Source organism: Protomyctophum bolini, assembly GCF_963924005.1.
Source record: "Protomyctophum bolini genome assembly, chromosome: 3".
Classification (NCBI taxonomy): Eukaryota; Metazoa; Chordata; class Actinopteri; order Myctophiformes; family Myctophidae; genus Protomyctophum; species Protomyctophum bolini.
Genome location: NC_137864.1, coordinates 37,781,963 through 37,795,566, shown reverse-complemented (window position 1 = coordinate 37,795,566; position 13,604 = coordinate 37,781,963). Strand labels below are relative to the sequence as shown.

At 41.6% G+C, this 13,604-nt stretch overlaps 1 protein-coding gene across 2 annotated transcripts in view; it reads left to right on the top strand.

The window, feature by feature from the left end:
• stx8 (syntaxin 8) overlaps nucleotides 1-9,249 on the top strand; it is a 67,650-nt gene extending 58,401 nt beyond the window's left edge. For both annotated transcript variants that reach the window (XM_080759706.1, XM_080759707.1), the window contains exon 8: nucleotides 7,820-9,249. In XM_080759706.1, the coding sequence (XP_080615832.1) occupies nucleotides 7,820-7,884 (65 nt within the window). In that variant the 3' untranslated portion in view covers nucleotides 7,885-9,249. The remainder of the gene's footprint in view (nucleotides 1-7,819) is intronic.
• Nucleotides 9,250-13,604: the final 4,355 nt, after the last annotated feature.

Sequence of the window (13,604 nt, the reverse complement as noted above, 5' to 3'; positions counted from 1 at the left end):
GTCAGAACAGGAATGCAAGAGTAGTACCAGCGTAGGATTCAGGAAACTTCTGAAATTACTTTGATAATAGTAGTTTTTTGTTCAGGTGCTTGAAACTACATTTGCACGCACCACTATCGTAAAGACGACCGTAATGGCCACTTTTTTATGATTGGCTGCCTCTGCCTCTAAGCCAATGGGAGACTTACCCATAAAACCCATAGTCGCTGCATAGAACGCCGGAACGCGGAGTGAGCAGCAACAGAAGCTAATGTTATCTAACTGGAGCTCTAGGAAAGCCATAACAAAACAGTGAGTGAACCAACAAAAGAATGTCGGAAACAAACGGAAACGTGCACTACAAGAGCTTGTTGCACCTCACAGTTATGACTGAGTCATTCTTGTTTTAAATTTTACAGTGAAAAATGTGTATCAAGATTAAATATTTTGTTTTAACGAAACAACTGTTTCTTTGTCTATACTAGTGCTTGAATAACTGGATTATCATGGTCATACTGTATGTCATACAGCATTTACAACAACTTTAGCTCGTTTATATGGAGTTAATAATCTCCATCGCTAACGCTGCGGTCTATATATTGTGTAGATTCAAGTTAGTTTTCAGGTTATATATACTGTATTAACCTTGCTAATAGCATTTTAAGTTTTTAAGCTAACCTCTTGACCAAAACTAGACAGATCACACCTTCGCTGAAACCCAGTAAGTCATTTCCACCTCCATTAGCTTGTATAAGTGGGAATTGAGGAGTGGAGCAGGCTTTGAGAGCTAGGTGGGATTAGAGTGGGAGATTATCTTGGAGTAGCGAGGGGTCTTTCTGGAGTGTGGTGTGAGTTTCCCAGGGCTTAAGCGCCTCTTCGGGGGCACATCGGGGGCCGGGCGGCCCTTACTTCTCAACCAGTCTAATCCTCAGGGTTTGCAGAGGAACAGCAACCCCTGTGAATCCTGCAGGTGGTTCGCATCTCAAGTAGGCTTGCACCGTTTGGACTAGACATCTAAAGGGGAGAGGGGGCAGTAGGGGAACATGTAGGCTAACTTCATTGTACCAAGAAAGGAATTGTGTCGAGGAAATGCAAATTTTTGCTCTTTAGAAAGGGCTTTCTTTTTAAAGGGCTTTGCATCTCTTGTGAATGATGGTTTAAGTCACTCTTGTCTTTCCTAGGCTTACTCTGTTGTGAACTTGTGAAATCGTCCACATCTTTGCTGTCTGCGAGAAACCATCAGTCTATTGTTGAGTTTATTTATTTATTTTCATACGCCTTTACGAGTTTACGTCTGTGTGTTGGTAAAAAAATATTGAACCAATGAAAAGTATTAAACTGCTTTAGACAAGAACCTCTTAACTCCATTGGACCCTCAAACTGTATGCTAAGGCAGCTAACTCCGCCACCTCTCCCCCTCTCATGCAAGTAATTGACAATATATAAAGACACAATACCATCTTGAGGCAGTATTGCATAATTTTAAAAACTATAAGGTTTTCTTAATTTCCTGAAGACATTTTGGAGTTAGGTGGTTTCTTCCCGACCAGCAGAGATATTTATATTTCAATCGGCGCGTTCTGAAATGGTGACCGCCACTCTAACTCGCTTAACATAAAGCCCTGTGCCTCCTGCCTCCCCACTGGGGTCACCCCAAGCCTTTTGTCAACCAAAAAGGTCCCTGAACCATGAGCAGAGAGGGCACCACGGGCCGGGACGGGGGGGCGGAGGGTCGGAGGGGCGGAGGGACGAAGGGACGGAGGGTGTCTGCAGGCACCCCAAACCCAGCCGCCCACCACCACCACCCACACCAATTAGTCCTCTTCTCCGTGATTCATCTTCCTGACGTGTCAGAAGGAACACTCTTCCTGGGTGGTCAGTCTGGTCGGGATGGGTGACACCGCTGAACCTTCTCAGCATCATCAGTGACACGTACGCCAGAGCCCCTCCCCCCCCCCCCCCCCCCTCCCCTCCCCCCCTACGCCAGAGCCCCTCCCCTCCCCCCCTACGCCAGAGCCCCTCTCCTCCCTTGTCTGTTTTTTGGGGGCGAGCAAACGCCATGACTGTCATTAGTCTTCTGAGAGGTCCAGGATAGTTACTGAGCTGGACGCTGATGGGCCGAAGAGAAGGTCGGGGGGGGGGGGGGGGGTCGTCTCTGATGTGGTTCTGTGGCGGAAAGCAATTAAGTACATTTACTTAAGTACTAAGTGCGACTTTGAGGTATATGAGTAATTTCAATTTCCAATGCTTTTACTTGTACATGTCTGATCCAAATATTGTACCCTATATACATTTTGTCGACTTTAAGTACATTGGATGCCAATAGGTGACATTTAGGGTGTGTGGATCTGTCCCGTCTCAGGGTCGTGTGTGTGTGTGTGTGTGTGTGTGTGTGTGTGTGTGTGTGTGTGTGTGTGTGTGTGTGTGTGTGTGTGTGTGTGTGTGTGAGAGAAACGGCTCAGTCTTTTTTGTGTTACCGACATTTCACCGTCGGATTTGTCAGCTGACAGATATGGGACCGTTCATTCTCAGCACAATCTGTGATGACGACTCTAATCTAATGGATCGTCCGCTCTGAGTCGCTTCGACGTCTTCGACACCCTGAACGTACTTAATTTCCATGAGTTTATGTGTGTGTGAGTGTTGTGTATATTTGCTTTAGCGCGAGGTGTTTAAAGAGCCATCAGGAGGGCCGTTGGAGGGAAGTTGTTTCTTCTTGACGTTTATATTGGACTCACATGTGCAAGCGATCAAGACGGGACGACGTTCAGCCCTGAACCTTACTACCCAGTGGTGGTGTTACTTAAGTAAAAGTATCAATACTGCAATGTAGAAATACTCCGTTACAAGTGAAAATCCAGAATTCTAAATTGACTTGAGTAAAAGTAGACTACAAAGGTATTGGTAAAGAAAAATACAATAGAGCACATCCTTTGTCCACTATGGTGTAATGAACCTTAAATACATCTTTTTCTACAAAAGTATTGGTATCAATACTTAAAATTAGTAAAATGTAGTCCTGCTGTATTGCTTCTCCACTAGTCCCTCCCTAACATTTGAGGCTAGCAAAATGTTAGGGTTATGATGATATTTGAATATTCTAACCACACCTGGGGTCTATTAGAGTAATGTTTACTCCATAGACAAATACAAAACAGAAAAAGTAGTGTTGCCCGCTGGCCTAGTGGTCCAGACTCCAGACACATGCCACATAGGCTCTGGCCTGACAGCGTGTCGCGTGTTAGAGTCCCATTCATGACGACCTTTGCTGCATGTCTCTCCATGTCTCTCTCTCCCTCTTTCCTGTCATTCTTCACTTGTATATATCAATTAAGGCAGAAAAAAAAATCTTAGAAAAACCAAACAAAAAAAGAAATCACGGCACTCCATCTTTAAAATCACATCACCGCTGGCATAGCTGTCACTCTCGCCCCCCTCAACAAAACAAAACCAATGAGAGACAAAGGAGACAGCTGTGGACGTCGTGGCACAACGACGAGTTAACCCTTTCTGAAAAAAATTCTTCTACATCCTGACAGTTTTCATTCTGACCTGAGATCAGATTCTAAAAATGTCTTCTATGTCAGTCGCTCTTCGATTTTTCAAAAATAGCAGACCTACAAGCTCATAGCGCGCCACTCGGTGGCGCGCTATGAGCTTGTAGATCTGCTATTTGTAAATAGCTAAAGCACGACATGATGCTAACACCAAAATGGGTTCCCGCCCAAAATGGGTTAACGAGGTCCTCAGGACATCTGGATCCTCTACAGCCATCTCCCCTGGCAGCGGACCCCAGCATCAGCGTTACATTTCATAAAGCCTTACCACCCCCACCACTAAGCAATTAGTTCAGCATGACTTATATCTCGCCCCGTCTGTCTGCCGGCGGAATGGCGGCCCAATTACGCTCACGGAACGAGAACGCCAGAGGAGAGAGAGAGAGAGAGAGAGAGAGCCAAAGAATGAGAGCAATGTAAACCCGACGCGAGAGAGGAGGGCGGGGGGTGGGGGGGGGGGGGGGGGGGGGTAGATACCAGTTTGAGTTAGTCGAAGGCGACTTCAGTCTCGTCGGAGATGCCGTTGTTTGAAATCTTCACTCCGGAGTCATGGAGGGGAGGTTGAGGAGGGGAGGGGGCTGAAGGAAAGTTTTCCATGTCTTGATAGCGTGTGCATGGCGTGGTTTGTGGGATCAGGCCACCGGGTGGGCCTTGGGTATGCACTGTACTCTACTGTACCGTACGTACGGAAGGGAGTGAATTCCACATGTCAGATGTATTTGATGTATAGCAGTGGTTTTCCAACCAGTGGTCCGGGGACCACCAGGGGTCCTTGAGGGGGTTCCAGGTGGTCCCCAGCTAAATGTTGGAGAGTTGGAAATTGACCTTTATAGATACTTTATAGATTACGGGTCCATTTGGTTTCATTTTACGCCCTCAAGAGTTAAATTATTGTTAAACATCTGCGTTACTTCATTTACAAGAAGTTTACACAATTACAGAATGTAGAAGCATTGTTTGCCTATTGTCTCTCCTATGCATGGACAGTTCAAACAACCCATGTTTTTAACCCATGAAAATTCTTTCTTTTTTGGGGATGTGATTTTTCTGTTTTGTATGCGTCTCTGGAGTTAACATTACTCTAATAGAGCGTCGCAGTCCCTCCCCCTCTCAGAACGGACGAACGGCCCAGGAAGTAACTTACCATTCATTTCAGTCATAGCCAATTCAGTCCGTATTTATTTAAAGACCTTTTAAGGCTCGTACAAAGCCAACTTGAGTCGTGAGAAATCATGACAATAAACTAAATTTTTTGCACCGAATAAATAATCAGAAAGAATAAAAAAGGGGCAGGGTACAACACTGTGTACATACTTTTTGTCCAAAATGCTGAAACTACACTCCCATGAAGCATTGCGACTGACGTTCACTTCCTGGAAGGCTGGAATGAGAAATTGCCCGCGTTGTGCACTGGAGTCGTCAGTCGTGTAGTGTTTGTTCTTTGATTATAGTTTCTAGTCTACATTAAAAAGTTTATCTGTTCTTTTGTACCATAACATAAGTATGGTGCAGTGCTTTGTTCCCGACTGCAACCACCGGCCTGGGGTCAATATTTGCCGTTTCCACACTTTCCCGAAGAACAAGTCGGCGTTCACATTATGGACGAGACGTATACGATGATATCACAGCTTCAATGTTTGATACTTGATAACAAAAATAACAATCACAGCTTCAATGTAATGGATAGCATATGTTCTTACCTAATCATTACATTTTATATAAATCCAAAGGTACCTCATGATTTAAATAATGTATAATGTATTTTGTGTTACTCGACTACAATTAATTGAAAACCTTAGTTACCAGGCAGTTAGTTACTTTATAGATTTTGGTTATTATTACAAAATATACACTTATAGCCAATCTACAAGCTTACAACATGTCTCATTGTTTTGTGATAAATTGTATACATATAATAACTTGTGAAACATGACATTCTGCACAATGAGTACTACAAGTAACTTCTGATTACCTTGACTGTACTTAACAGAGTATTTCTACATTGCAATATTGATACTTTTACTTTTTTTACTAAAACAAATTGAGTACATGCACCACTGCATGGCCATTAAAATATTAATGTGTGTGTGTGTGTGTGTGTGTGTGTGTGTGTGTGTGTGTGTGTGTGTGTGACTGTGTGTGTGTGAGATCTCCTGCTGTACACTACTGTATTTTAACATCAGTCATCATAAATAATGTTGTTACTTCTGGCTGGTACTTGTGTTCTCCCCTGCTGTTTATTAATTCGTTAATTAATTTGTAATTCCCACTATAACATGAATTGTTTGAGTCAGTTTGATTTATGTAGACGTAGAGAGATAAACGTTAGTTACTAATTCTGAACTCACCATAACTTTGTATGTCTTGTTCTTCATACTGGCTCTTACAGAGCCAATAAGCTGGCCTTGTGAAAAAGAACATGCCAGGACATGGCCAGACTCATAGTGGTTTTCACCGCGGCGGACACTCTTTTCTTCATTTTTAAAATACCGTAACATATTCGATAAAGAAATCATTGTACCTGCACATGTACCTGTAAACGGTATTAGAATACTAGTGTTCTAATATGGCGGGTCAACAGGGGGCAGTAACGATTTCCACGGAAACCGCAACCTCCACCAATCACAGACGTCGACATCACCGGATGTTTGGACTTTAGCATTCTGGGTAATGAAGTACTTCTCCGTGAGGTCGCGCATAAAGATCGTTTTTACTAAAACTAGAGTGATAGCATGCATGCTTGGGGTTTCTACAGGAGCATATAGAACCATTTTACAACCACGACCACAATGGTAAGTGTACATGGAATTGTTACGATATTATGGCTGATACGAGAATTCCCTATGGTCCAGGTGAATGGGATTTTTACTTCTGGGTCTGGCTCTGACGTCACTGCGGCGCTCTATAGACCCCCAGGTGTGGTTAGAATATTCAAATATGTTTTTCCTGTGTATGTTTGGTTTCTTCCTGAAAGCTGAAAGCCCAATCGAAAATACACCATTTTTGTGACATCATAACAATAACCCCTCCCCCATTATCATACAACAACAGCTGTGGGCACTGCATCAGTTCAGGTGGATGCTAAGGTGAAAACCAGGACAACTTTAGTTTTTTTCAACAAAGGTTCATGTTTTAGGTTGTTATTAGATAACTGGTGGGTGTGGCCACATAAAACATAATTTTAAAACGGTTAGAAGACTGACAGAACTTGGAATAACTTAAGCCTTAACCTACGACTGCAGAGTTTATCATCGTGGCCACAACAGTTCTCTTGAAATTCTGTACGATACATTGAAACTGAGATCGTAAAATTCCTAGCAGACCTTTTATATCATTCTTTTCCTTCTTCCCCCTTTACAAAAATGACAATTCCATCTGCGGTGGATTAAACCCAGATTTCCAGGGGGGTAAAGATAGAGGGTAGGTGTGTGGGGTGGGGGGGGGGTGCTAATAAAATGTCTAATATTTTCAGCCCCTCCCCCCGGGGTATAAAGCGTTTGTGATGAAGTGTGAGCTTGCCTTTGTAGGCTTTCTCCGCTTCCATAGCATCGGTGAAAAACAATGATTATCCTTACTCATGGCAGAATCAGAAACACATGCTTATATCGCACTGTGAAATCTATGTCAATAAGGTTTGTGTGTGTGGCTGTCAAGTGCATGTAACTTGCATTAAGTCATCACGGGTAAAGAATGGAAATGTGATGTGAGGGTATAAGCACCGCTTGGGCCAAGGACCTGATCAAGGGCTTGGAAAATGAGCCGTGATCTGTACCGGTTCCTTACCTCCTTACCTCCTGCCTTCTGCTGTATGTGGAATCTGCCTAAACTCATGTTTGGGATGAATATCTTCTGCTGTCGGGGAGAAACCACCTAACTCCAACATCCTCATTGTTCAAGAAACGAACGTTTTCAGGAAATGAAGAAAACCTTATATTTTGTATTCAATGCAATACTAGTGCCTCATCAAAGTTGGTATTGTTGTGACTTTATAGAGTCAATTGCTTTGTTCAAAGCACTTTTTAATACTTTTCATTGAAGGGTGTTCAATAGCATTTATTATGGATAAAAAAATAAAAAAAAATAAAGTGGTTTCCTCCTGACAGCGACGATGTTTTAGTTTGGGTGAAAGTCTCCAATTCTACATACATCTTCTATTACGACGCTAATATGTTTTATTCCTATTTCTTTTCAATAAATATATGTCCAAACATTAGCTTGAATACATTTGTATCGATTGATTGCATTTATTCATTAAGGTTTCTTTGTCTTAATTCCTTCTACAGGGATGCTGGTGGTGATTGTGCTGTTGCTAATAGCCATCGTGGTGATTGGCGTGTGGCCTGTGTAGCAAGCGGGAAAAGAGGGTGAGCATGAAATTGATATGCGGTATGCCAGAGAGGAACCTACGGGGGAGAACGCTGGATTAAACCCTTCACACCTGCAGCACGGCATGCAGGGATTATTTACAGTATGTTACTCACAAACTCTTCGAACCATCTCCCCTTTTGCAATATGGGCTCTATGCAGTATGCACACAGAATAACTCGTCCTACTTCATTCAGAGGTGTTACCAATGATACTAATTAAGGCTCTGTTCCTTTCTGGTCAAACAGAGTCGGGGTGCTGCTATTGTGCATGTTTGCTCACTGGACACACTCTGCTACACCGGTGGGTCTCAAAGTGTCCTTGTGTGGGTTCCAAATGGCCCCGTACGGGGCGTGTACAGTATCTCTTGAGTGTGTACAAATGGACCTTTTACAGGTCTATTTGGTTCCATTTGTACACTCTCAGAGTTATGGGGGTCCATGAAATTAAAATGTACACTAAATGGAACAGAGCCTTAATTAGTTCCCACTGCTAGCTTCTGGCTCGACTTTCAAAAGTACCCTGTACTGGTACTTTTTTTGGTATCACCTCGGCTGAGGTTCCAAGCGAGCTGTGGCAATACCAAAAGGTAGCGTGAAAACACTGTAGACTTCCGTCTGGCCAGAGAGAATTGTCACTACCGGCACGTCAAATCAGGATAGACTCCTCTATATTGCATGGAAGCTGCCGAAGAACTGTGTAAAAACTTTATACTCGGCTTCATCCCCCTCAGTTTTTTAAGGAACCAGTGACAGCACACAGTAATGTTTTTAATAAGGTGTTGGTCGGGTAGTGGGCAGTGCTGACCCTACAATAGCATCTCCTTTAGGGGAGTTTTTCTTTGTTTAAAAACAGTGTACGGCTCAGTTTAACTTGTCCTGTGCAAATTATATGTTGTCAGATGTCTAGATGAATCAATCACACATTGAGTGGTTTTACTATTTAAAGGTATATTTAAAGGTTTGGGATTATTTTGGAATATATTTTTTTGCCTAGGTATAGTGTTGACTTAACAGTAGGGACCTCCCACACCAGTCATAACTCTGTCCGTGGTCTAGTCTGAGACTCTGACTTAGTACTGTGTAATTCCACTAGCTTTGCAACACGCTCTCTCTCTCTCTCTCTCTCTCTCACACACACACACACACACACACACACACACACATCACACATTTACTGTAGCTGCCATAATGTTAGCATTTGTCTTGGGGCTTTTATAATGTTTATAGAATAACACTCCGCCAAAACAAACACGGTCGCGTTGCTAACGCGACTGTTTTCCCTCCTTGTAAATCAACGCAGCCTTAATGGATATGCTGTACTTTGTAATAAATAGCCGTTAACAGCCCCTGGACTCCTGGCTGTCTGCGTTTGTCCTCACTACACGCTCCTGAGGGTTTAGTTTGTTTTGCGACACGATATTCAGCTGTTAGTGTCAGTGTCCTGTGAGTGTGACAAGTTGTATATCACCACACTGGTCTCAATGCCTTGTGAGGACTACAATAATTCAATCTTTTTCTCTCGTGATTTTGTCATGTTGAAAATGCCGTTCGGTCATGACTAGGGGTGTAACGATACATTTTAACAGCGATACAATACGTTTCACGATACATGGTTGACGATACGATACATGGACCATATTGGTTCATTATGGTGATACGATACGATTCAATGATTTTAAATCGATACAGTAACTATTTAAAATACATTCAATTTTTATTTATTAATTAAGCCCCTCTTTTAAAAAATTCTTCCAAAAATGGCTAAATACCACACACAAATGTAGTATTGATACAATAATTAATTGCATAGCAAAGCGATTCAATACCGATTATTTCCATTGCAAAACGATACGATACATAGTCAATGTTGCTGTTTTCATTTCGATATACTTTGATTCTTGAAATTAAAATCGATTTTTCGATGCAGTTACTATATCGTTACACCCCTAGTCATGACCCATGTGTGTCTTACTAACTAAGGGCTGTCCCCGACTAAAGATATTCATAGTCGAATCTTATTGGCCAAATGTTGTCTACAGGCAGCTACATGGTTTTTTTATGCATTAGAGAATCATTCCATTTTGGCTGTGGGGGTGCTTATGCTTATGTCTGTTTTGACATCATCTTGCTTGGTTCCATCCATCCATCTTCAACCGCTTATCCGTAGTCGGGTCGCGGGGGCAACAGCTTGTGTGTTTCTACTACTAACTCATACATGAGACTGGTGGTAGTGCTTGTGCGTGTTTCTGAGTCAGCCATTATTTTTTATATCTAAAACAGACTTCAGGTCAGAGTAATGATTCCAAGCAAGCGAAACACTTTTTTCCCCCCTCCAATGTAACAAGAGTTTATTTCAACTGAAAATGAGAATTTAGATCTACCAGGTTGGTGTGTTCAGTAGTTATTATTTCCTTCTTTTATGACAACCATCTAAACAACCACAAACAAGTAAAAACAACAAACGAAAACAAATAATTGAAAAAGACATAATAAAATCCACAATGTCTCGTGTCATTAAATATATTCATATATAATAACCATAATATATTAGTACGCATCGTAAAACAACATCGCAAAAAAAAAGAACGAAAAAAAAAGTCTGCAATCGTGATAGCTAAACAAACATTTACAATTCATAGTATGAACACAAAATAACACTTTGACGGGTCTGTGGATAGCGTGGGGTCAGGACCACTGACAGGTCTGTGGATAGCGTGGGGTCAGGACCACTGACAGGTCTGTGATAGCCTCGGGTCAGGGCCACTGACAGGTCTGTGATAGCGTGGGGTCAGGACCACTGACAGGTCTGTGATAGCGTGGGGTCAGGACCACTGACAGGTCTGTGATAGCGTCGGGTCAGGACCACTGACAGGTCTGTGATAGCGTCGGGTCAGGTCTACTGACAGGTCTGTGATAGCGTCGGGTCAGGTCTGTGGATAGCGTCGGGTTAGGTCTGTGATAGCGTGGGGTCAGCTCTGTGGATAGCGTCGGGTCAGGTCTACTGACAGGTCTGTGATAGCGTGGGGTCAGGTCTGTGATAGCGTGGGGTCAGGTCTACTGACAGGTCTGTGATAGCGTGGGGTCATGTCTGTGATAGCGTGGGGTCAGGTCTGTGATAGTGTGGGGTCAGGTCTGTGATAGTGTGGGGTCATGTCTGTGATAGCGTGGGGTCAGGTCTGTGATAGCGTCGGGTCAGGTTTGTGGATAGTGTCGGGTCAGGTCTGTGATAGCGTGGGGTCAGGTCTGTGATAGCGTTTGGTCAGGACCACTGACAGGTCTGTGATATCGTCGGGTCAGGAACAGTCAAACCATTGCCCTGGAAATGGATCTAAAATATACACCATGGGTTTACAGAACGAGACCAGCACGGGATGAGATGTCAGTGGTGGAAAGTAACTAAGTACATTTACTTAAGTACAATTTTGAGGTATTTGCACTTGAGTAGTTCCAATTTCCAATGCTTTTACTTCTACTTCACTGCATTTGTTTGAAAACTTGATTTGATTATTGATACAAAACATACGTTAACTATTTCAGCCCTATACATTTCAGCCATTTGAAAATAGCAGATTTTGACGATGTGACGCATTGTGAGCTTGTATATCTGCAATTTTCAAATACATTTTGTGATGTATAATGAGTACTTTCTACTTTGGTACTTTAAATACATTTTTATACCAATACCTTTGTACTTTTACTCAAGACAATTCGGAATTCTGGACTTCTAACCTACATGTGACAGAGTATTTCTACATTGCAGTACTTTTACTTAAGCAAAACATCTTAGTACTTTTTCCTCCACTGTGAGATGTAATTACATACAACAGGAACATTTACATGTAATGCAGTGTTCTATAGCAATGAACATTAACATAAATATACTAGTATGTATACAAATATGAGAATATCATCTACTGTATGTATTTTGTCTTTGCAAGAGACAGCTCATAGTACCGTGTTGAGGCACTGCCTTTTTTTACTTAATTATAGGCCACATAATCTCAAAAACATGAATGCAGTTTACAATGAAACATGGATTAATTTAGTTGAGTTGTTATTAGAAACCTTTTTGAATTATCGTGAACTAGAGGTCATTTCAGTGCATCCAAAAATAACAGGTTTTTGAGATATTGCTAGCAGAAAGGGAGCAGTTACACTCAATGGAGCCAAAAACCAATGTCTGTGAAGTCATATCAAAGTCAAATACATTAATCATCTATACATTAAACTGTGACTTGAAAATACAGATTATTATAATTATTATTATTGTTATTATTATTGTTATTGTTATTGTTATTGTTGTTGTTGTTATTATTATTAAGGCCTTAGTTCTAAGCCCCATTGATTTCCTCTCCGTTGCGAACATCTCACAAAGCCTGCCTCTACTACTGTAAATCAAAAAACGAAATGCTGGTTCAGGTTTGCGATAACGCACGCAGAGGCATTTATAAACCTTTACCATTGAGATCCCTTTGGGGGTGCTTCGATTGGTTAGATGCACTTTTGAATGAATGTCCTTCAGCAAAGCACAGTGCAGAGAATGACTGTGACGTCTCAATAGGGAACTGCAGCTGTTGAGTGCTCGTACAGTACAGCGCCCTACAGAGTGTGCTCAATGAAGTCTAATAGAGCATGGCTGGCGTGGCATTAGCTGTTCTCTTCTCTACCATCCCAGGAGTCGCTATACGAACCTCAACCAGCACGCCAGAGCTTTGAGGGACCTGTTCTGTGACCGTAGTTAACATTAGTAATGTTGGAAGCTCGACGGGCTAGTTGAAGGAGAAACAAAGGTGCTTTACACCTTAAGTATAAGTACCTTTTTGTTGTCCTTTTTAAAGGAACGGTGAAAGAGAAGTACATTTTTTGTTGCCTCGTTTGGTAAGCAAATTCTCTCCATTGTTTAACTGCCCTTTTTGTCCTATTACTTCCCAAAACTACATACCTCTTCTCTCTCTAAAAAAAAAGATAATAATAATAATAATAAATCCGCCTATGGAGATGTAGTGGTCAGTAGCCAAACCCATTAGAAGAAGGCATAGATCAATTACAAATATATTTGACATTCTAATAATTTTTAATTTGTGTTTTCTTACAAAAAATGACATACTAACAAGATCATAGAGGGCAAAATGTATACATTCTGTTAAAAATGCTATGCTGGGTGTCAGGATACTTTTTCTAAGAGGCAAATCGCAGAAATGTGTATATTGTTGGTCTTCAAATATTATGCAAGTTAGAAGTGTTGTTTCATTCGATCTAAGTACAAAATGTATTCTGTCCTCATTCAATTCCAACGTTTTACCCTGTAGTACGTCATGTACTGTTTCAGGTTATTCTTTGTCAGCTCACTATTTTGGTCTCATGATATGGTTGACACATGATCAAGTATAAAAACAATAATGATACATAGTCATTTAGCAATACACTGTAATTTACTCTTACTCGTATTCTGATTGGGGAAAAATATTGTGAGTTTGTTTGATTTGGGAAATGATCTTAGTATTTTGTAATTGTATCGTGAATTGAATTCACCATTGTCATGACGAGATATTAAGACCTGCTGCAGTTGCAGAGAAAGCAAAGAAAATTAATTTAATAATAAAAATATACTATTTTCAGCAGCACCTCTTAGTGAATCCAACATTGCAGCTTTGTCTAGGAGGCATTGGCATGCAGGGTGATCTGTACAATAATGTACATG